This window comes from Oppia nitens, unplaced genomic scaffold (assembly GCF_028296485.1).
Source record: "Oppia nitens isolate AA-2021 unplaced genomic scaffold, nextdenovo-longstitch-racon4-pilon3 scaffold3_pilon_pilon_pilon, whole genome shotgun sequence".
In the NCBI taxonomy this organism is placed as follows: domain Eukaryota; kingdom Metazoa; phylum Arthropoda; class Arachnida; order Sarcoptiformes; family Oppiidae; genus Oppia; species Oppia nitens.
The window spans coordinates 1,024,785-1,049,929 of NW_026533221.1; the positions used below are offsets into that span (position 1 = coordinate 1,024,785).

Here is a 25,145-nt window from a genome sequence, read left to right on the forward strand (position 1 = left end):
CATTTAATATAGTAATCCTAACAACAATTATGTATAGTATTAATAGTGATGACAACAACGGGGAAAAAAATTATGCAATTATTCGCTTCTCTAATAAGGGGAATAAACCTCAACCTCAAGATAGTGATCATGGAAATGATGATGATGATGATGGAAATGGTAGATAATGGAAATGGTAGATAAATGATAGATTATATCAACAACAACAACAACAACAAATAACTAATAAATTATTAAAAAAAAAATTGCTTGTTTTCAAAAATTTTTATTAATATATTATATATGTATAATATTTTTATTTTATTTTTTCTTAGTTATTATAAATATTTTATTTATTTTTATAAAGATAATTGAAAAAAAAACTATTTATCATGATGTTTTTGTTTGTTTTGTATTCTAAATAGTAAAAAAATAGTAAAATAATAATAAAATTAATATTTTACTTTTAACTGTTTTTTTTGACTCAAATTTTATATAATAATTAACATCTAAAAATGGCGATGACATCAAATAATATTTTTAAAATTATCTTTTCTATACTATAAATAAACTATAATTAAATCTTTAATTTATATACAGTATGTGTTTTTTGAAAATAAATAAAACAATTGTACTAAAGATAAAATAAAAAGTTCTTTTTTATAATTTAATAATTAATATAATGGCGATGATATCATATAGTATTTTTTTAATATAATAAATTTATTTCATATACAATATTGTGTTTTAATAAAAAATATAGTTATACTAAAAGTAAAATAAAAAATTTATAATTATTTATTAAATTATTAAGTATTTCTATAAATAAAAAAATAATTTAATTAAAATATGACGTCTCTATACATTTCTTTTAGGCGTTGTTCACATATTACGTTCGCACTTGAGGGGAGGAGGGGTTAGCCAAAGCGAACTTTTGCGAACGAGGGGGAGGGGAGGGGTAAAGAACGTTCGCATTTAGATATCTTATTTCTTGTGCTGGGGGGTAGCGGTTAGGGACATGCGAACGTAATATTTTTAAATGACTACATGCGAACAATTGCGAACATAGGGGAGGGAGGGGGTCTAGAATTTTTAAAAAGTGCGAACGTAATATGTGAATCACGCCTTAGCAAAATTTTCAATAAAATTAATTTTTTTAAACTGAAAACACTTTTATGTATGTCTGACTTTAATAATGTATTTTCTATGTAAATAAAGTTTTCAATACTAAATCAAATATTATAAAATATTTATCATTTTTATATACATTATTTCAATTTTATATTGAAAAAAGGATAATATAAATTAAAAATGATATTTAAATACTATTATTATTAATAATAACTCAAATACTTATGCATTACTTTTCACTTGTAATGTACAGTAATTTTTTAATTATTATATTTTATTAAAAAATTTATTTTAGATACTATTATTATCAAATATAAATTTAAAACAAATTATTATTTTTACAGTATTTTTATTATTTATATAAAAAAATATTTTTGAAATGAAATAACAATAAATTAGTTTTTTTATAAATTTCATAATTTTATTTAAATTACAATTAAAAATTAGTTTTATTTACTCTATTTATATGTACATTATATAAGTCAAATCATACATTGTTATAATACTAATTTATATATTAATATTACAGTATATTTTTATAATACAATACTAATGTTTTATACAATAATTATAATATTATTAATAGAATTTAATTATAATATTTTAGTTAATTTATAATTATATAATTAAATGCTTTTATCAAATGATAAAAAAAAATTTTGTCGATTAAATATATTAGTATTTTAAGTAAATATTTTGACAATTAAATAAAATATAGAAAATATGGCCAACCCCAACCACATACCCATTAGACCCCCTAAATTACACAGAAATTCAATCCAAGTCATTTTGGGGCTGTGCTCTACTGACTGATCTAAATGGACTGAGTGTTGGATATGGGCGTTAACAAAGCTATCCCATCGATTATAAGTGTTATTAACTGTAGATTTAGATTTAATTTTGTCCAATAAATTCATAACATAGTGATTCTCATAGCAGGGATCGGCACACAATTTATTGCACTTATCTCGAAAACGTATTATACAACTTTTATTTGCAAAACATGTGGACATATTATCGGCCAGGTATTCAGGTATTAGTCCACTATTCCATTGAATACACTTATTACACTTGACATTAATAGTGTTGTTAGTGTCATAATAACAACAACTATTACTGTTAGCAATATTTTGTTGAAAACATCTGTATCTGCATTCAGATCGGGTGCGCTGAGGCGGCTGCGGTAGCTTTTTGTTACCGTCACTGGTTATACTATACCGGTAATTATATATATCATATTCAGTACAGTTGGTATCCCATGTGGGCGGCAATCGTTTGATTTTAACAGTTGAATAACCGATCAGATATCCATAATTCATTTTTAACGAAAATATATTATCGCCAAATAAATCGTAAGGAGTGTTGTTAGATGAATGCATTATTAGATACGGTTTCCACGTGTCATACAATGTGGTTGGAAACCATGATTTATTATGTTTGACCTCAATATATATATAATCTAAATTCGCTTTATATTGTCGATAATGGGGATTAAGTTCACTAAAAAATGTAAAGCATTTTCTAGGATTTTTAAACCACGTAAACGAAACAATTGGTTGGAAATCACTTATATCTGTTAAATTGTCGTTTTGAATGAGTTTAATCCATACCGATAAATATTGACTATTAATTGTATTGTTATTATTATCATTAATTGAATCGGTTGTGGATAGATATGGCACCGTTAGGTTACTTTTATACAAATCACTTAGTGGTAAACGTTTATCATTATAATAGCTGACAAACTCATCATAAATTGCCGTTAAATTAGCAATCAATGTTGTATTATCGTAATCACTATCAACGACACTATCAATTTGTTTCTTATAGTTTGAATATTTGTCCCTTAATTCGGGGAACCGATCGGCCAAACTATCCATACGTAAAGCATAGGGAAAACATAGTGTAAATGCTGGCAGGGATTCATTGGTCAATAGTGTATACTTTGTTGAAACTATTGTTTTGCCGCTCATATACTCTTCAAAGAGCAGAGAGGACTGGTAGGCAAACAGTAGACCGCAGACAACAAACACTAAAAATTTTATAATTATTCGGCGCTTTTGTCTGTCAGTCATTTTCAACCAGTTTTTCATAAACTTATACATTATTTATAATAAACTTATTTAAAACTTGTAATAAAAAATTTACAACAAATTTGAAACAAACAAATGATATACTAATTGTATTTATCATATATTGCTATGCATTTAATATTTATATACTTTATATCATAATTTATTTTTTTTAATCATACATATAAAATAAAATAATATTCTGTATGAATAAACAATAATTATTACAATAATAATACGATATATTTATTCAGTTTAATTTAAAAAAAAAAAGATTTATTATACACTTTTAATTTATGTAACATTTTATTGAAAAGATTGTTTTTTAAAAAAAAAAAATTATTAAATAAATTTTTTAGTTAATTTCAATAAATACATTTGCATTTGCAATGTATTTATTGAATAAATATATTTTACACAAGAAATTATAATTTATTTTTTTTTAAATTTGATTTTTTTTAAAAATTTGTTTAACTGTCATATTTACTATCATTTATTGTATTAGTTATTGGTTGACATAATAGTATATTTGGTTCACCTGTTGTAATTAAAACTACCGGGTACCTATTATTATGATTTATTTATTTTTTCCTGTATATCAATGTGTGATTGAATAAATTATTTTATTATATTTAAAATTTCACTAAATAAACTAATTATTACAAAATATTATCTAAATATATTCAACTGATCAATTAATAATTAAAATTATAAACTACATAATAATAAGCCTTAGCAACAAATAATAATAATAATAGTATTTTATTAATTTAATCAGTAATATGTATATAAAAAAAAATATTGTATCTGTATTTATACAATATTATGTAATAGTGTATAATTTTATTAAAAATTAATAACTAATGTATTTCTAGTTATAAATTTTTTTAGGACACAATTACTATTATTTGTAGTAAATTGTATTGTAAATGTATTCTAAACAAAAAAAAATAAATAAAATAAACTTAATGTTAAAAATAATAAATTAATATTTTACTTAATAATTATGTTTTTGTGGTCAAATTTATTAATTAACATCAAAATGGCAATGATATTGTATAGTATTTTATTATAATTAAAAAATAAAACTATAAATAAATCTTATTCATATACAATATGTGTTTTAATAAAAAAAATACAGTTGTACTAAAAATTTATTTTTAAAAAAATATTTCTAATTATTTATTAAATAATTAATTAAAATGTTTTACAATAAAGAAAACTTCAAAAAAAAGTTTACAAAACTAAATACAGTATTTCTATTAATAAAAAAAATTTAATTTAATTAAAACATTATAAATATTTTTTTACCACTTATGAAAATTATTGTAATTTTAGGACAACTATTGATTAGATGGGAAAACATTTGATTGCAAACCATTTAACCAAAAAAAAAATATATCAATTGATCGCAAATTTTTTACTTTTGCTAAACAATTCAACAATTGGTCGATGATATCAATGCCGCGAAAGTGTATATAATTAACATTTTGTATGCATTTAATAGGATTTTCTCGAAAATCTGGACTCAAATGTCAACGACAACTGGTTATCAATGATAGCATTGTTTTTAAACTTGTATTTAAATTTACAGCAAATTTGAAACAAAATTGTATTTATATATTGCTATGCATTTAATATTTATATACAATATATCACAATTTATTTTTTATAATCATACATATAAAATAAAATAATATTCTGTATGAATAAACAATAATTATTTAATAATAATTATAATACGATATATTTGTTCAGTTTAATAAAAAAAATATAATTTATTATTCAATTTATTTAATTTATGCAACATTTTATTGAATAGATTTTTTTATATAAAAAAAAATATTTAAAAAAATTTTATAGTTAATTTCAATAAATACATTTACACAATGTATATTGAATAAATTTATTTTACAAAAGAAATTGTTATTTATTTTTTTAAATTTGATTTTTTATAAATTTGTTTAACTGTCATATTTACTATCATTTATTGTATTAATGATTGACATAATAGTATATTTGGTTCACCTGTTGTAACTAAAATTACCGGGTACCTATTATTATAATTTATTTATTTTTTCCTGTATATCAATATATGATTGAATAAATTATTTTATTATAATTTTAAAAAAAAAATTATATTTAAAACTAAATTTCACTAAATAAACAAATTATTACAAAATATAAATTTTCTATTATAAAAAATATTATATATATATTATATTCAACTGTATATATTCAACTGATGAATTAATATTTTAAATTGTAAACTAAATAGTAATAAGCCTTAGTAAAAAAATTATTATACAATAATAATAAAAGATATTTTATTAATTTATTCAGTTATATATATATATATATATATATATATAAAATTTATTGTATTTGTATTTTTATAAAATATTTTATCATAAAATATATTATAAAATTAAATAATGTATTTCTAATTACTGTACTAATCATCAGCTAATTTTAAGGACACAATTACTATTTTTTATTAAATTTTTTATTATTTAATTAGATATATTTAATCATAATTTTTAAGAAACTTTTTTTTCGCATCGCATCAATCATATTATTAATTCATAATAATTTTAAAAACATAATTACTATTTTGTATTAAATTTTATTTTAAAAATTATTATAATAATTATTATTATTAACATTAGATATAATTAATCATAATTTTTAAGAAACATTTTTTCGTATTGCATCTAAAGTTAATAAACACAAAAATTTATTATTTTAATTAAAAATAAACATAATATAATATTTTATAAATTGAAAAATATCTATTTTTTATTTGTATTCTAATAATATAATAAATATTTTAAATACTAAATTGATATTTTATTTAATTTTTTTGTGATAAAATTTTATAATTAACATTACAAATATAAACATAATAAATGGCAATGTTATCATATATAGTATTTTATAAACTACTTATTTATTAATATAATGTTTTATTAGTATTTTATTATAATTAATAAACTATAAATAAATCTTATTTATATACAGTATATGTTTTTAGAAAAATATATAATACAATTGTACTAAATGTAAAATAAAAAGTTTATAAAAAAATAAATACATAAAAACCTAAATAATTAGTTAAAATGTTTTACAATAAAGAAAACTTCAAAAAAAAAACGTTTAGATAACTAAATACAATATTACTTTCAACAACAAAAATTAATTTAATTAAAACATTATAAATATTTTTTACCACTTATCAAAATTGTTATAATTTTAGGACAACTATTGATTAGATGGGAAACATTTGATAAATTATTTGATTGCAAACCATTTAACCAAAAAGATATATCAATTGTTCGCAAATATTTTACTTTTGCTAAACAATCCAACAATTCGTCGGTGATATCAATGCCACGAAAGAGTATATAATTAACATTTGGTATGAATTTCATAGGATTTTCAAGAAAATCTTGACTCAAATGCCAACGACAACTGCATATCAATGATAGATGAGTTAGTTTTGATAACCGATTCAATGATCGGACAGATAATTCAAATTTGTTGTTTAATTTATTACTACTATTTGGACAGTGAGATAGGTTTGTATGAAATAACAATCGTTTTAATTGTGGAAAATGTTTGCAAACAGTTTCAAGTGTTTCGTTAAGATCTTTAGCCAATTTAAAGGACAATTGAAGTTCAAGACGTTTAAGTTGACGGCAATTATTGGTACCAATTGTTGCCAAATCGGGTATAAAAGTTGTATTAATAAAACTATTGAAATATGAATTAATAGTCAATTGTTTTAATTGTTTGATTTGTGACACTGATATCAATAGAGATTTATCTAATAAATTGTTGTCACAAAAGTTAATATCAATTACGGAAATATTTTTGCCATAAGTATTGCAAAACCGTTTGAAACTTTCAATGTTTGCCGAATACATTAGAAAACTTAGTTTTCGTAGTTTCGGAAATGATATTTCATTATTATTGTTATTATTATTATTATTATTACTAATATTATTGTCGTCATTGAAGAGCACCTGTAGTGTATCGACTGTCGGTGTAAAACAGTTTCTGAATATAATCTCCGATAAGTTCAGACATTTCTTGAGCTGAACGGCAATCTGTTTGTCGATTCTGTATAAAGCTATTGATTGTAATTTTAGGCCATATTTTTCAAGCAATTGTACAACAATTGAATTGTCAGTACTGGGCGTCAATTTAATTGATCGGATATTTAGATCATATTTTAGCCACAATTCATACTTGATTTTTACTAATCTCTGATTAAACGGTGTTTCCATTAATTTTTTCATTAATTTTTCATAATTTTTAATACAAAATCTATTTTCTTCGGTAAATATATTTTGTTGAAACACCAATCGATGCCATTGTCGGGACACACACTCTAAGCGAAAGCGGTCATCAATCGGTAGATAACTGACTACTAGTCCACACAAATCATCGCCAAATCGGTCGCCAAAACTATCTCTACTTTGACGACGACTGTCCGGTCCGTCGTCTCTATCCATCTTTTGTAGCAAAAAACAAAGTCTTCAATCAAAATATTTTTTAAAAATTTATTTAATAAATATTTTTTAATAAATAATTTATTTTACAAAAATCAGTTATATATGTATTCAAACTTTAAGCTAAACTTATAGTAATGTTTTTGTTAATAATAATAATAAATGCTTTTGTTATTTACTCAAAACCTGTTTAAAGTACTGTAATTTCAGCAATTTATATATCATTTACATATTTTAAAGGATATATATAAGGGATTAAAATGATATTTTAAACATAAGATTAAAACAACAGATAACAACTCACACCATATACAGTAAACTACAGTATAATAAAGTATTAATGTTAATAAATAGTCTAAATTTTTTTTGAGTACAAATTTATTGTTATTTTACTGTGAAATATTCAATTATTGTTGTTTTGAAAAATTTTATTAGTATTTTAATTTATAATAATTATTAGTATTATTCTGTAATTTATTTGTTTATAATACTAATATTTACTAATAATTTTTATATGGAATAAAACTTTTATTATATTAGCAAAATATATATAAATTTATATATATATCATTTTTAATTATTAAGTTTAATTTAATAACTAACAAATTTTTAATAATTAAGATTTTAATTTTTTTTAAAAATCATTCTCTGAATTTTTTTTTGGTTAAATTTTTTAATAATTATTTTGTTGATATCATATGATTAAACACAATACAAAAATTTTTTTAATTACATTTATGAAAACTATCTGTAATTATCATAATATAGTATAATATTATACTTTTAAAAAAATAATTTAAAATGATATTAATATTTTGTGATTCAACTAATTATATATTAATATAATATATAAAAATTATAATAAATTAAATAAAAATATTATTTTACAGTATAAGTTTAAACTGATATTACAGTCAATTTTTTATCTATAAATAATTATTATACACTAACTATTTTTGTAATTTTAATTAAAATTATATTTAAAAAAGTTATTTAGATTAATAAATTTATAATAACTATAACACTATATTATATATATATATATAAATAGTTTATTAGTAGAAAATGTGAAACAATAGGAATGTAAAGCATTGTTTGTATTAAAAAAACTGTTCGATTATATTCTAAACCAAAACAAAAATAGACCTACCACAACACATACACACACACACACACACATAGATTTATCATAGATTACACTTAATATATATACATACAAATAAAATAGTGTGTATAGTAACTATGGTAACATATAGTCTATGCTTTATAAAAACACCACCACCCCCACCGCCTCCCCCCCAAGCATTAAACACTAATATTGCGCCCGCTTTATACATACACTACTGTGTGTTTGTAGTCGACGGCTATTTTAACGGTTTTGGTTTTGAATATAATCGAACAGTTTTTTATTAAATATTTAAAAAAAAACAGTTTAATATAAAATAGAATTCAATGAATACTTGTATTTCAATCAATCAATTGATTAATGTTTTCTCATTAGTTTTCAAAACAAAAACACATAAAAAACAAAACAAAATATTTATTAATTGTTTTGTGTTTTCAATTCATTACTAAATAATAATAATATTAAATCACTAATTGTTTAATCAATTTGTTAGTTAAAAAAACATTTTAATTATTAATACATTTGGTTTGCCATTGATTTTCTTCACTAATAATAATTATTATTGTCTTCAGATATATAATGGCATCAATTGAAGCGATAAGTTTGTCGTCATCGATGGTATCAATGATACGCTTAAGAAGTGAATCGTCGAGAAGACAATCGTTTGATCGTTTTGGCGATGATTTATGTCAACAGCTATTGTCTTATCTGAGATTAGGAGATAAGATAAGACTTGAATCCGTATCAAAACAATGGCAACGATTGGTATTTGAAAGCCATAACTATATTAATTGCTACGAAATATTTGATAATAATTACGACTTTAAAGAAATCCAAAGAAAATATAATAAAAATCTCGAAAAGATTATGAAGAAGTTAGTCGACAGACCCATCAGTGCCACAATCAGTACATCCGATAAAACAATCAATTTGTGGTTAAAATACAATTTCAAGAAATCAAACATTGATTTAGTGATCTGTTATACGAGTCAAAGGAAAACAGTAAAACAATTGTTTGAAAAATATGGGAAACAATTGAAAAAGATTACAATCTTCAGAGTCGACCAATTGGTTAGCGATGAGCTGAAAAAGTGCCACAACTTAACAGACATTCAGTTTGAAGACTTATCGCCGACAGTTCACTCGTTATCACTACTATTCAATGATATCAATAGCACTGATGTATTGTTTCCTAAATTACGGAAAATAAGTTTTCCATTAAATTTTGCAAACAATGAATTGGTTAACCAAAGTATAACAAAGTTTACCGAAGTTTACGGCCAAATGATTTCGGTAATCACTGTATTTGTTTTGCGTACAGACTATCGACACGTTTTGACACAAATTGCACAACAAATGTCGCAATTAAAACAATTAACATTTAGTTTAACCGCAAGTGATATTGATTTCACAAACGATTATTTAGTCAAAATTGGTACCAATTGTCTGCTAATTAAACGACTTGAACTATACGTAAAGTTTCAATCGGTTCAAGTGTTTAACAAAACACTAGAAATTGTTGGCAAAAATTTTCAACAATTAAAATGGTTAGCAATTCATCCAGAGTTTAGTTACACTGAAGTAAATACCGATGACATCGATGCCAATGGATTTGAAATATCAAGCAATTCATTGACTAATCTGACAAAACTAACACATCTATCGTTGAAAACAAGCAGTCGCTGGTATTTTAGTCCAGATTTTATGGATAATCCAATGAATTTCATACCAAATGTTTACTATTTATACTTTCGGGGCATTAATCTGACCGATCAGTTGGTGGACTGTTTGGCAAAACTAAAATATTTGCAGATATTAAGGATGCCATACATGGATATCAAACAAGAGATTAGTAAAGTAATAGCTATCGAACAATCGATTACTAGAAAACTAATTGATAATTGTCGTAAAATTAGGACAGTTTGGATAAATAATAGGATTAGTGATAAAATTTTTGTTAGTCCTATGTATTAGTACTACTGTATATGTAGTAGAGTTAGAAAACAAAAAAAAACAATTTAAACCGGTATTAATCATTACCGATACTAAAATTTTTGAACACAATTTTTATACACATTTTTTTAAATAGATTTTTTTTGTCTTGTTTTCAATTTTCAATTTTATTGGTTTTAATTTATAAAAAAAACAAACATTTAAAAAAAACTTTGTTTTAATTTATAAATCTAATATAACGGGTTACTTATTAAACTTTTATTATTTTAAATAAGTTTTACTAATATTTTTACTAATTTGTTTTTATTTCTTGTAAAATGTTTTATATAATATTTTTAATGTATTACATAACAGATTATTAATTTGTAATGTTTTTTTTTAGTTTTATTATAAATTTTTTAATAATTAATTATTACTATTTTTTTTATTAAATTTAAGTTTAAAAAATACATTTTTTTATTAATGAACTATTGTTTATATTAAACATTGATTTAATTCATAGACTATAATATAATAGAAAAAACTAAGTTTTCCATTGATTTTATGACAATTATAATAAATAATATTAAAAGTATTATATCATACTATACGACACATAGAGTTATAAAAATATATAGAAAAAAATGTATTTAAATTGAGTTAAAAACTATTTATTAATATATATATATATTGATATAATATTTATTATTTGTATTTTTATAAATAATATTCTAAATTAATTTCAATAACTTTTTTTATTATTATTATTAATATTAATTTTGTCTAAAAAAAGCATTTGTATTATATTATAGTTGTCAACTAAATTTTTTTATTAATTTTTTAACTGTTAATTAATAAGCTATTATATATTTTCATAAAATATATTAAATAAAGTTAATTATTACAAAATATACTGTATCTTATGTATAATAATTATATTATTATTATTATTTTTTTTTAGTTTAATAATTATTTAAATTTAACATTACATACAAATGAGATTATATTTAAATTAATAATTAATTTATTTATACAATAGTATGTCATATATATATACAGTTTATATACAGTATATATATATATATAAATTTATAATCATTTAGTTTGTAACCGATATTTCATAGTCCAACACATCTCTGGCCATTTCGCCGAATGTTGTACTCAATTGGCGGACATTGTATTCATCGAACCGTGAGATCGGCGGTCGTTTAGATTCGAGACACCAATCGAACGGCGAAAGTAAGTTATCTCTGATATTCAGATGAACCGTATGATAGGTTTGACGCCAATCGGTTAGATAGCGATAGTAAAGTTGCGGACATACACGCTGACTATCGGCAGCAAACTGACCGTTTGCATCGTGTATCAGATCCGGCCGTTTCTCTAATATCTCTTTAGTAGGCATTTCGCCCGCATTGTAATACCATTCCCAGGGATGATAATCACAGTAACACATTAGCCATAGTTTCAAAAACCGTGAGTTTCTATGGGCTATCAGTGTTTGTGTGCCCAACACTTTGTATTCAGTATTCAAACCCCAATCACGTATTTCATAGTCCAGTGTCATCTCATAGTTGGGATACGGATCCAAACTTTTCACATCATAGACATCTCTGTCCAGATAAATGCCGCCAAACTCCCGAAGCACTTGAATTCTGCCGATATCTGATGCGTGATAATTGTGAAATGATTGACTCAACTGTTGGCCAAATATATGAGTCGGTCGTTGAATTTCCCGTACAATAAGCCGTGTAGTATTGGTTGCGTTGGCCACTCGGTTAATACGCTGCCAATAGTCACCCCCTAGTTGTCGACAATCGCAATGAATGTATAGACTATCGGGTTTCTGGTTTTTCAGTACCGATAGAGTAGACAAAAAGTGTACATAATTTATATAATGTGTTTCAAACAGTATATAGTGTACAATGTTTGGCACTAAATTTTTGGCATTAGTTGACTGGCCATCAAATGCCGGCACCCGCTCTGACCAATTGTGTCGATCAATGCACAGGTAATTTGGATAATAGTATCTACTAGTGATGTCAATATCTAGTGTCCGTATAATTAATATCACATAAATTGTTAGAAAAATTCCAACACTAAATAAAACATAAAATTTTAATTTATTGATAGTCATTATAATTATTATTTTTTAAATAAATTAATAATAAATAAATACAATATATTTGGATGATTTTATAATTGTGTTATAATTGTGTAGAAAAATTCAATTTTTTCATCAATATTACATACAAATATTTATATTGTATTTAAACTTTATTTTTTTTAAAAAAAATACTAAAATTTTAAACTTTAACTAATTAAAAAAAACAACAAAACTAGAAAAATTAATGTAAAATATTCAAGTATTGTCAAATATTATCGTCAAGTTATATCATCAACTAGTAATGTAATATTTAATGTCCAACTATATTTATATAATTTTTATATACTGTAAATATCATATAACTATATATAATATACACTATATATATTAGTTCAGGGTTGCGAAAGGTTTTCGATATAAGGGGGGGGGGTAAAATTGCAAAAATCTCGAAAAAAAAACTTTGGGGTAAAATTGCAAAAATTTCGAAAAAAAAACTTTGGGGTAAAATTGCAAAAATCTCGAAAAAAAAACTTTGGGGTAAAATTGCAAAAATTTCGAAAAAACTTAGGGATATAGGGGGGGGGGGTGAACATTTTTTAATTGCATTTTTAAACAATTTTTGCCAAATTTGAGAAAATTCCCACAAATTCCCACTAAATTCCCACTAACTACTAACCACTAACCAAGGGGGGGGTTAAGAGTCAAAAATTCTCGATCTCAGGGGGGGGGGTAAGAGGCCTTACCCCCTACCCCCTATAGCAACCATGATATAGTTATATATTAAAGTTAACGATTTGCGTAGAGTTAACATTTTAAGTACTAAATTAAACAATAATAGGATTAGTTAGAAAATATTATGCATACATTGAATATGTAATATGTTTTACAAACAATGAAAATAAATACCTAGATGGGATTATATAGATAAATAATAGGCGTGGTTCACATATTACGTTCGCACTTGAGGGGAGGTGGGGGAGGGGGGTTAGCCCAAGCGTACTTTTGCAAACGAGGGGAGGGGTAGAGACTTTAAAGAACGTTCGCATTTAGATATCTTATTTCTTGTGCTGGGGTGGGGGGAGGTAGCGGTTAAGGACAAGCGAACGTAATTAATTTTTTTAAATGACTACATGCGAACATAGGGGAGGGAGGGTGTCTAGATTTCATAAAAAGTGCGAACGTAATATGTGAACCACACTTAAAGTATAATTATTATAAATTAATAGAAAAATAAATATTTTTTGACATTATTAATAATAATTATAATTATTAACATTATTTCAATGTTATTATCAGTAATTTAAAAAAAATTAATATCATATCACATAAATTTATAAATATATAATTTATTGTATACTGAATATAATATTCATATACTGTAAATCTCATTACTGTAAACTTAATTACACTAATCTAACAAACATTTTAAATTTCCTATAAAAACATTGCTTTCAATTGAATTTTAAATACTCTATTGTTTAATACAATAACTTATAAACCTATAAACACATACACATACACATACACATACACATACACATACACATACACATACACATACACATACACATACACATACACATACACATACACATACACATACACATACACATACACATACACATACACATACACATACACATACACATACACATACACATACACATACACATACACATACACATACACATACACATACACATACACATACACATACACATACACATACACATACACATACACATACACATACACATACACATACACATACACATACACATACACATACACATACACATACACATACACATACACATACACATACACATACATACATACATACAATGAGTACAATAACCAGTAGATGTCTGTGTAGTTGTCATGAAAATTATAATATTAAGGGATAGACCTATTATAGGCCACACCTATTGTATCATTTAAAGTATAGTCTAAAATATAAAGTACATAATTTACCCTATGTAAAATATACTCTATTTAGTATATTTTTTTTAGTTCCCCATATTTACACACATTTAGATACCAACAAAAAATAGATAAGTTATTTTCCCATATGGATATTGTCTCACAAAAAAATAAATAATAATTATTATAAAATAATTCCCATATATATATTTATCTCACTACTCACTCACTCACTAACTCACTAACTCACTCACTCACTCACTCACTAACTCACTCACTCAATCACAAACTTTTTTTTAAAAAAAAAAGAGGGAATTTATATGTAAACTATTTTACTAAATTATATATATAATTAACTACAGTTTATAATAATTTAGATTTAGAGTTATTGATTAAAAAAAAAACAAAATAAAAAACATTTCTAAAAAAATTTCAATATTTTTTCATAAAAAACCCACATTTTATATATAGGGGGAATATTTCTCATTCATATATCAATGATAGGGAACTTTCCTATAGCTTTCCTATACAGTAGATGTCGTTACCTAAACACTCGACACAATACTACAGTACAGTAAAGCACAGCATTGATTGTATGTCTCTCTTGTTAGATATATTGTATATAAATTCGATTATATTCAAAACCAAAACAATAATGGCCGCCCCCATTAACACAGTAGAGTATGTATACATGCGCGCAATATTAGTGTTTAATGCTTAGGGAGGGGGATGGGGGGTGGGGGGTGGCGGAGTTTTTACAAAGCATATACAGTATATATGTTACATTAGTTATTATACATACTATTTTTATTTCTGTATATATATATATATGTATATTAAGTATAATCTATGTGATATATCTATCAGTATATCATGTAATAGTAAGGGTAGCGTTGAATTAGACATATACAAAATAGGATTACCAAAACCAATAAAAAAAATAAAAAAAACTGTATTAATAAATAGTAATCATAATTTTTTTAAAAAAAATTATTAAAAAATTAATAAAAACATACAAATTTTAATGTATTATAATAATGATCTAAAAAAACATTTGTTGTCTACTATTGTTTTGGTTCTGAATATTATCCAATAGTTTATATATATATATCAGTATAGAGAGAGAGTGTGTGTGTCTATTGAAGACAAAAGCCTAAACACAAACCCAATTAGTATCGCATATCATAAACAACAACAACAACAACAACGCCGGCCATCACTACCACACTGTGTCCACCGATATTTCTGGTCACCACCGCTACCGACCCGTAGCCATCGACGCCTGAGTAGTAGTTTCCGCGGAAGACAATCCATTCATTCATTCATTCATTACAAGTCTGTGGACACACCATCTCATCCCTAGTGTCTGTCTGTGTGTCGTGTGTTTAACCAACTGATCCCATAATCGGTTGATATATATATATATATATATATAGAGCTGACACCTATCACAACACCACACAACCTATCCATACCTCGAAGATCTCGTCTGTCATCGCCCAGTGTGACCAGTGATATGTCTCAATACATTCAAGTGGCCGAAGAGGAAGGCGAAGAAGCGATCGAAATTCCGTGCGAAGAGGACACAAACAGTTCAGTGTCAGTGATATTAATTGATTTTTAGACGACTGTCGATGACTGATCTGATATCACTAATAATACCTCTTTTTTTCTCTTATAAAAACAGATTGCTATCGACGCTGACATCGATATTTCCCGGCGCCAGTGGACTGAAGTATCGCAACTCGGAAACGGGTACTTTTCGTGGCGTACGGCTAACCGATGGCCGACTGCAGCCGCCCGAACAGGGCTGGCGGGCCAACTCACTCTATTATTGTGCATTTCCTAAAGGTATTATTGTCTAACCGCTGATGATAATGATGACCGCAATTTAGCGGCCATTTTTAGTCAATGTTTTTATTTAATGACTTTGATTGATTGATCGGTAAACAGAAAACAAACGCAAAATCGATGACCAAACCGAGCCGTCGATGGCCAAAACAAAACGATTGGAAGCGAAAATACAGCAAAAGTGTACCGATTTGATTGTATTGGGTTTGCCGTGGAAGACAAGCGAAAGTGAACTGCGGGAATATTTTGAACAATACGGCGAAGTAGTTCTGGCACAGGTCAAGAAAGATACGAAAACCGGACTATCGAAAGGTTTCGGTTTCGTACGTTTCGCCGAATACGATGTCCAGATTAAAGTGATATCGAAACGACACAATATCGACGGCCGCTGGTGTGACGTTCGTATACCGATTAGTAAAGAGGGCGGCGGTTTTGATTACCGATCGGCCGAATTTAATCGCAAGATATTTGTTGGCCGACTAACTGAAGACATTACAGTGGATGAATTGCGCGATTATTTTTCAAAATATGGCGAAATTTGCGACGTATTCATACCGAAACCGTTCCGGGCGTTCGCTTTCGTAACGTTTTACGACTCGGAAATCGCTCAGACACTGTGCGGCGAAGATCACATCATCAAAGGCGTATCAGTTCACGTAAGTAACGCCGTTCCCAAAGTTGAGATGTCTATGTCCGGAGGCGGCGGTGGCGGCTATAATAAGAGCGGTGGCCATCATTCGCATAATCTTAATCACGGAGGTCATGGCCGCTACGGCGGCCATCATTCCGGGATGCACGGTATGAATGGTGGCGGTGGCGGTTCCCAAGTGGGTCTGTCGATGAATGCTAAGATGAACAGTACGTTCAATGATGGGTTTTCAGTGAATTCGGGCTATAATTATGGGGCGTCTCCGCTATCGCCGTTCGATCAGCGATCAGGTGGTGGTGGCCATGGGTCCAACATTGGTGGCCACCATCATCGGCAGGCCGGTGGTGGTGGAGGAGGCGGCGGCCATTATATGAACTCGAACGGCGGTCTATTTGATCGGTTAGGTTCTAACGGTGGTGGCGGCGGCGGCAATGTGTCGGCATCTCATCAGCAGATATGGAGCGGCGCTCTCGGTTCGCATGTCACTCAACGCAATCAGACCTCTGATTTGCCGAATCTATCGGCACTGGGTATTAGCGGCCAGAATCCTATGGGTGGTTCGGGGTACGGTTTAGGCTCTCTAAATATGAACCCTCAGGCGGCCGCCCTACAATTGGCCGCCGCTATTGCCAATCAGGCTGGTATAGCCTTGTTTGGCCAATCAGGTCCGGGCGCGGGCAATGCCGGTGTGGACGGTGGTCCGTCACCGAGCATTGGCTGGCCTGCGGGCGGGGGTGATGTCCAGAATAATGATGTCAAGTCGGGTCTGTTGAGTGGCGCCCCAAACGACCGCTCCTGTGTGCCGGTGAACGCATCGTCGGCCGCACCGCTAACCTCTCCCTAAAAAGCACATATAGACAACACGCACATAATATAGACTACTATTATGAACCCGAATCCCTATCCCTCCCTCTCTTTATTTTGAAATCTACATAAGCTGTTCATCTATTATTATCAAACAATTATATATTGATATCTATTTCAGTGGTCATATACCTCCAGTACATATGTGAAACTGTATGTAATTTATATTATACTATATATGCTGTGTATAACTGTGTGTTTGTATTTGATTGTGTTTGTAATGATTACTATTATTATTATTATTATTATTGATGTAATGATTGATGTAATGATTGATTGATTTGTATGACAATTATGATGTGTATTGAATTATAATTACCTATTATTATAAAAAAAATATAAGTGTGAATAAATTGAGAGGAAATAATTTTTATGTTCAAAAAATGTGTGTTTTAACAAAAAATTTGATAATTTGTTTGATTTTTTTCAACAACAAGTTTTATATGAGTTCTTTTTGTTGATGATTTTGTGGTTTTTGTGAGTTTTATATCCTATAATAATGATGTTTTGATGGATGGATTGAAAACGTATGGATGGTATGACTGAGCTGTTGTTCCGCTGCTGTGGTATCTGAGCTGAAAGAGAGAGATAGAGTAAAAAATCTGATGATAATGACTGACTGACTGACTTGAGATGAGATGAGTTGAAAGAGAGAGAGAGAAAAAAAGCGATTACTTGAGATGTATGTAATGTATGCCTAACTTTTCAAATATCTTTTATATAATATATATTTTCATTTAGATATTTACATAATAATAATGATTATTATATTTACTAATTTTGTATTTTGTTGTTGTTGTTGTTGAGCACAGGTAGGAAAGGCTAAAGAGAAGGACAGGTCGATGTCGTACGCAGATCAGCGATCGATGGGCGGCGGCGGTGGTGGTGGCGGCGGCTATCCTGACCAACGGTCGATGTCATACCCTGACCAGCGATACCTCGAAGCCGCCTATCATCAGATGTCCTATAGGAGGCCACTATAGGATTGGATGTGTGTGCGTGTTTAGTGTAGTGTAGTGGTGTGTCGTATATATATGCCATATGTTAGCGGAACGGGCGGGCAGTTACTGTCGAAATCTGCTTTGAGAGAGACATACAGGTGCCAGCAGGGTATATCTTCGACAACAGCAGGGAGTACCACCGGGTAGTCTCTCCGGTATACCAATTGATCCCTTTTTGAAGCATAGGATGTGCCTATACAAGTGTGGATTGGCAGTGCCGGCGCGCCGGTGTTCGCGCACCGGGCGTTTTTTTAATAATACATACACTCACACACATACACGCACACAGACAACTACACTCGTGTGTGATATAAACTCTGTTTAGTTGTTAGTTTGTCTCTTATGTCTGTCTGTCTGTCTGTTTCCATACGGAACCGACCGACCGATCGACCGATCCATACATTTTGTTTTATTTTTATTTTTTAAATAAAATAATTAGTTTGTCTTATAATATACACTAGTATTAAGTTAAATGAAGAAAACTTATTAAGCAATCGTCAAAACAACAACTTATTTACCGCCGCCTCCGTCGTTGTCATCATTGAAATTAAGTGACCAATTGATTGATGAAATTGAAAGGATTGGTATTATTTGTGTTTTTTGTCATCACATAGACATGTCTTAACATCATAAATGTGTGACAAAAAAATGTTTTGTTTGTTTTTTTTTGTGGTCAAAAACAATGAATGCTTTTTAATAATAATAATAATAATAATATAAAGATTTTTATTTATACTGAAATAATAAGAATTTTTTTCTACCAATTCATTCACACAAATGTATTATTATTTATATGACATTTTTATCATTAATAAAAAAATTAAATAAACATTTTTTTAATTATAAATATTCAAATATAATTTATTTAATTGTATATATTTTTTTAAATATAATATTTAGATTTAGTTTAGAATAATAATAATTGAATATTATTTTTTAAGTTATTTAATATATTTTTTATAAACATTTAATAAAACCTAATTATTGTTATTTTATTAGTAATATATTATTTTAAAAGCGTTTCAAAAATATTTTTATTATTATTAATTTGATTTATTAAGCACTAGTGTACTATATGATACATTATATACAGTATATAAAAAAACATATAATTTTTTATTAAATTATTTGAAAACATTTTTATGTTATTTTGTTTATAAAAATTATACATTTTATTAAAAGTCTAAATTACATTATTATTTGCTTATAAAATATAATATTATTATTATAATACAGTAATTTAAATAATTTACCAATTTTTTTTTGGACAATAATTTAAAAATGTTTTACATTTTATTTTAGCATAAATTTTATTTATTTTTTTTGTTAGTTGTATTAATAAATTATATAAAAAGTTGGTCAGTCTATTAAAGCAATTAATAATCAATTAATAAATTATAATTTAATTATTATAAGTTGTTTAAACACAACAACAACAAAAATTGTGTAAAATATTTATTTAAAAGTTTTTTTTATTAAAAAAAATAGTTATTTATTTTTTATACAGTTTATGATACAATTAGTTAATAATAATATTAATAATAAAAACTAAGGTGACCAACAATTTATGATATTTTAAAAAATTTAAATTTAAATAATTTTTTTTTAGAGGAGTATATCTATATTAACACAATAATGGTTATTAGCGCCGGGTTTTCAATTGTCGACTATCTTGTATTCGGGCTATTGTTGGCCACATCGTCGGCAATCGGTATTTACTTTTGGTTCAGTGGCCGCCGTAATAATCGCGAAACCAGTGACGAGTTTTTGACCGGCAATCGCCAGTTGGCAGTATTGCCGGTTACACTGTCATTGGTGGCCACTTTTGCGTCGACCAATACGCTGCTTGGTTTGCCGGCCGAAGTCTATCAGGTGGGCACCCAGATATCGGTTCAGGTCATATCGTTTATTGTGGCCATTGTGTTGGCCGCCGAAGTATTTATGCCCATCTATTACCGTTTGGGACTATTGAGTGTCAATGAGGTTAGTGAAATGGGTGGGGTGGGGTTATAGTTTTTAGAGAGAGAGAGAGAGAGAGAGAGAGAGAGAGAGAGAGAGAGAGAGAGCTATACTACTATTCTAGTAATTTATTATTATATATAAGTAATAAATAATTACTTTATTTATTTTTTTTAATTAAATTTTTATGTCCCAGTATTTGGCCAAAAGATTTAACTCCGGGTACATACGTATGGCGGGAACCGTTGGTTTTATTTTATCAAATGTAAGCGCAATACACACACAAAAAAAATTATGATTAATCATAATTTTCATATAATATTTATTAATAATTAATTAATTATTTTTCGAGAGAGACTCCATATATGGCAATTGTTTTATATGGTCCGGCATTGGCATTAAGCTCCGGTATTTTTTTATAAAAAAATTAGTATATATATATTGTATATATATTTATTTATATAATTATTTATGATATAATTATATTAATTATTTAAAAAAAAAATATTTTTCATATTCAAACAGTTACCCCACTATCTATATCGACATCTATTATTGTTGTCGGAGTTATCTGTACTTTCTATACAACAATTGTATGTTTTTAAAAAATATTTTTTTCATATAAAAAATTTTAACATTTAATTTTATTAAATTGATTAAATTAGTTAATAAATTATTATTATTATTATTTTGTAATTAAACCAAAAAAAAAGGGTGGCATTAAAGCTGTTATATGGACTGATTGTATACAATGTATACTAATGTTTTTGGGTGTCCTAATGGTTATCATACAAGTAATTAGTTGGAGGGGGGGGGCGGTAGATAATAAAAATGTAATATTATTTTTAATATCATTTTTATTTTTGTTAACAAATAATTTATAGGGTATTTCAGAAGTCGGAGGTATAGCCAAAGTATGGCATATCAATGAAATGGGCGGTCGACTCAAGTTTTTTAAGTAATTAAAAAAATGTTATTAAAAATTATTGAATTAATTTTTTTTTAAAATAATAATTATAATAAAACTATATATACTTTTATTTATTATGTAATATTAGTATATTATAGTACTATTATATTATATTACTGTTTGTTTGTGTATTTAGTATGCAATTTGATGTCTACAATCACGACAACTTGTGGAACGTCCTAATCGGTACAACCATCTCATGGACAGCCGTCTACTGTATCAATCAGGCACAGGTTCAGCGATACATTAGTATGGAATCGGCGGCTAAAGCCAAACGGTATTTATTTTATTTTTTTTACTAATTTTATAAAACTAAAAATATTTACTATACCTGGTCATTGACCTACCCTACCCTACCTCCCCACCCCACTGCAAAAAACAGTACCCTCTACTGGAATCTACCTGGGCTAATACTGTTGATCGGGATGGCCATACTAAGCGGTATGATTATATACGCCAAATATCATGATTGCGATCCAATCACTTTGGGACTAATCAGCCGACACGACCAACTGATGCCCTACTTTGTAATGGACACACTATCGAAATATCCGGGACTGCCCGGCCTATTTGTAGCATGCATATTTAGCGGTGCGCTTAGGTAGCTAAAAAAATTGTTGTTGTTGATTAATTTTATCAATAATAATACTAATTATTATACTGTTTCAAGTACATTATCATCTGGTTTTAATGCATTGGCTACCATAACATGGATAGATATAGTTAAACCATGTTTGAAAATAGCCAGCGATAGACAGGCGCTAAACATAACTAAGCTATTAGGTAGTAGTAGTAGTAGTAGTAGCCATGGGCTATGACTGACAACCTTTTTTTAAAATTTATTTATTTGATTTTATGTTTGTTTGTTTCCTAATTTATCCCTAAAAAGCCATGTCCTATGGACTGTTGGCAATAGCCATGTCCTATGGTGTGGGCAATGCCGGCACAGTAATGCAGGCATCGTTAGCATTGTCTGGATCAACACTGGGACCAATGTTTGCATTGTTTATTATCGGGATATTCTATCCCTATGCAACATCATTGGTAAACAAAAAATTTAGCATGCTGAATTTTATTTAATTATTAATAAAAAAATATCTATTATTTATTTTTTTAAAATATCTAATACACTTTCAATTAGGCGACACTAATTGGTTTTATAACCGGTTTATCCGTGAGTTATATGTTATCAATTGGTTCAATGATTATACCGCGACCTAAAGTGGCGTTACCGACAACTATCGACTCGTGCGCCGTCCATCTGATCCATGAATATCATCTGATGTTTGGATCAAACACAACGACAGTTAGCAGACCTGTGTTTATCGCACACTACGATAATCCCGAGTATTATTATTATTATTACAAATAATTTATTTAAGTTTTTAATTAATAAATATTTTGTTTTGTTTGTCTGATTTAGTGGTTTTGGTAAACTGTTTCACATATCCTATCTATTGATGACAACCATTGGTTTAGTTATATCATTGTTTGTTACCATAATTTTAAGTCTATGCATAGGTTTGTTAATATATTTATGTTTTTGTGTATTTTATTTTTAAAAAATAACTAAATTTTTTTATACTGAAAACCCATAAATAAGGCAAACGTAATGATAATATAGATCCGAGTCTATTGTCACCGATTGTTAGATACATATATCCATTGAATAGAAAACAGCAAATATATTATACATCAATTCAAAAGGTTTTTACACTTAAAAATAAAATTCAAAAATAATAAAATAAAATTAAAGTATATATAATATTTTTTATTAAATATTTTTTTTAAAAAATAAATAATTGTTTAAAAATTTATTATTTTGTTTTTTAGGATTTACTTAATAAAGACACATCATTATAAATGAATGAATTAATTAGTAAAATAAAAACTAGTTAAAAATGTTTTTTTTAAATAATTAATAAAATTTATAATATGATTAAATTTGAATTAAACAATATTATTTTATTCAATTTTGTTAAATAAATTATATTTATTAATATTTTTAAAAAAATAATAACTAATAAAACTAATAATTTTATTAATTAAAAAAAATAATTACTATTAAATTTAACATAATTATAAAAAAAAAGTTTAAAACATTTTTAAAAATAACTATATGTTTAATAATATTTTTTATGAAAATATAACAAATATTTTATAATATTTAATAGAATATGAGTAAAAATATCTTTAAATTAATTTTGTATAATTTATTAACTTGTATTAAAAAATAAATAAAATTTATTACTTATATAAAAATATTAGAATTATAATAATATTTTAGAAAAATTTTATAAAAAAATTAAATTAAAAAAATCAATATTTAAAATTGCAATTTTATATTTATATAATGTTTAATAACTAATAATATCTACATTAACTGTTATGTAATTAAATATTATATTTAATTTATATAATAATAAATTTAAACTAATAATTATAATAATATTTATAAAATACTAATAAACTAATTTTTATATTTTGTAGTCATTTTTCTTATAGTTTTCATACAAAACGTAATAAATGATCTAGTTAAAAAAAATAAATATTTTAAAACATAAAAATTTATAGTTTTTTTAAATCATAAATAATACTAATAAATAATATTTTTTTAAAATAAGTTTTTAATTATACCATAAATATGATGCCAATGACAAACAATATGATAAACGCCGGTATAGGGTATGACTTATAAACTAGACAACCATTCAAACAGTTTTGATACCATAGTGTTAATAATAATAGGTTTTGACATAACATAAATGTATAATAAATAATATAGTATCGATATTTTGGTCTATTGATACCGTATTGGGGATAACATATAGGAAAATAGCAAATTGTTAACAAATAAGCCAATATTATCTTATAAAATATATGATCCAAACGTTTAATACGTCTATAATTTGTTAAGTGTACGGTTATAATCGATAAAATCATTATTAGCCAATTAATTGAAAAAACTATTAATACATAATAGATGGGAAATTGTGTGAAAAATAGGGATAATATTAGCAAACGTGAAGCCAGTATTGAAAAACGCCAAACAAAACCAACAAACAGT

At 26.5% G+C, this 25,145-nt stretch overlaps 3 protein-coding genes across 3 annotated transcripts; 2 read left to right on the plus strand and 1 right to left on the minus strand.

Moving 5' to 3' along the window:
- Positions 1–11,853: 11,853 nt before the first annotated feature.
- LOC128957310 (uncharacterized) lies at positions 11,854–16,098 on the minus strand. The gene is made up of 2 exons (XM_054303048.1): positions 16,008–16,098; positions 11,854–12,803 (listed from the first exon to the last, which is right to left on the minus strand). The coding sequence occupies exons 1-2, from the start codon at positions 16,096–16,098 to the stop codon at positions 11,854–11,856; spliced, it is 1,041 nt and encodes a 346-aa protein (XP_054159023.1).
- On the plus strand, positions 15,896–18,399 carry LOC128957998 (TAR DNA-binding protein 43-like). The gene is made up of 3 exons (XM_054303813.1): positions 15,896–16,383; positions 16,472–16,635; positions 16,738–18,399. The coding sequence occupies exons 1-3, from the start codon at positions 16,301–16,303 to the stop codon at positions 18,126–18,128; spliced, it is 1,638 nt and encodes a 545-aa protein (XP_054159788.1). The 5' UTR covers positions 15,896–16,300; the 3' UTR covers positions 18,129–18,399.
- Positions 18,400–20,784: 2,385 nt separating this feature from the next.
- LOC128957312 (sodium-coupled monocarboxylate transporter 1-like) lies at positions 20,785–23,941 on the plus strand. The gene is given in 14 exon segments (XM_054303051.1): positions 20,785–21,132; positions 21,233–21,373; positions 21,465–21,516; positions 21,634–21,701; positions 21,822–21,902; positions 21,993–22,066; positions 22,215–22,355; positions 22,461–22,679; positions 22,749–22,861; positions 22,968–23,122; positions 23,220–23,384; positions 23,461–23,599; positions 23,682–23,785; positions 23,912–23,941. Coding segments are annotated over 14 exon segments (1,830 nt in total).
- The last annotated feature ends 1,204 nt before the right edge of the window (positions 23,942–25,145 follow it).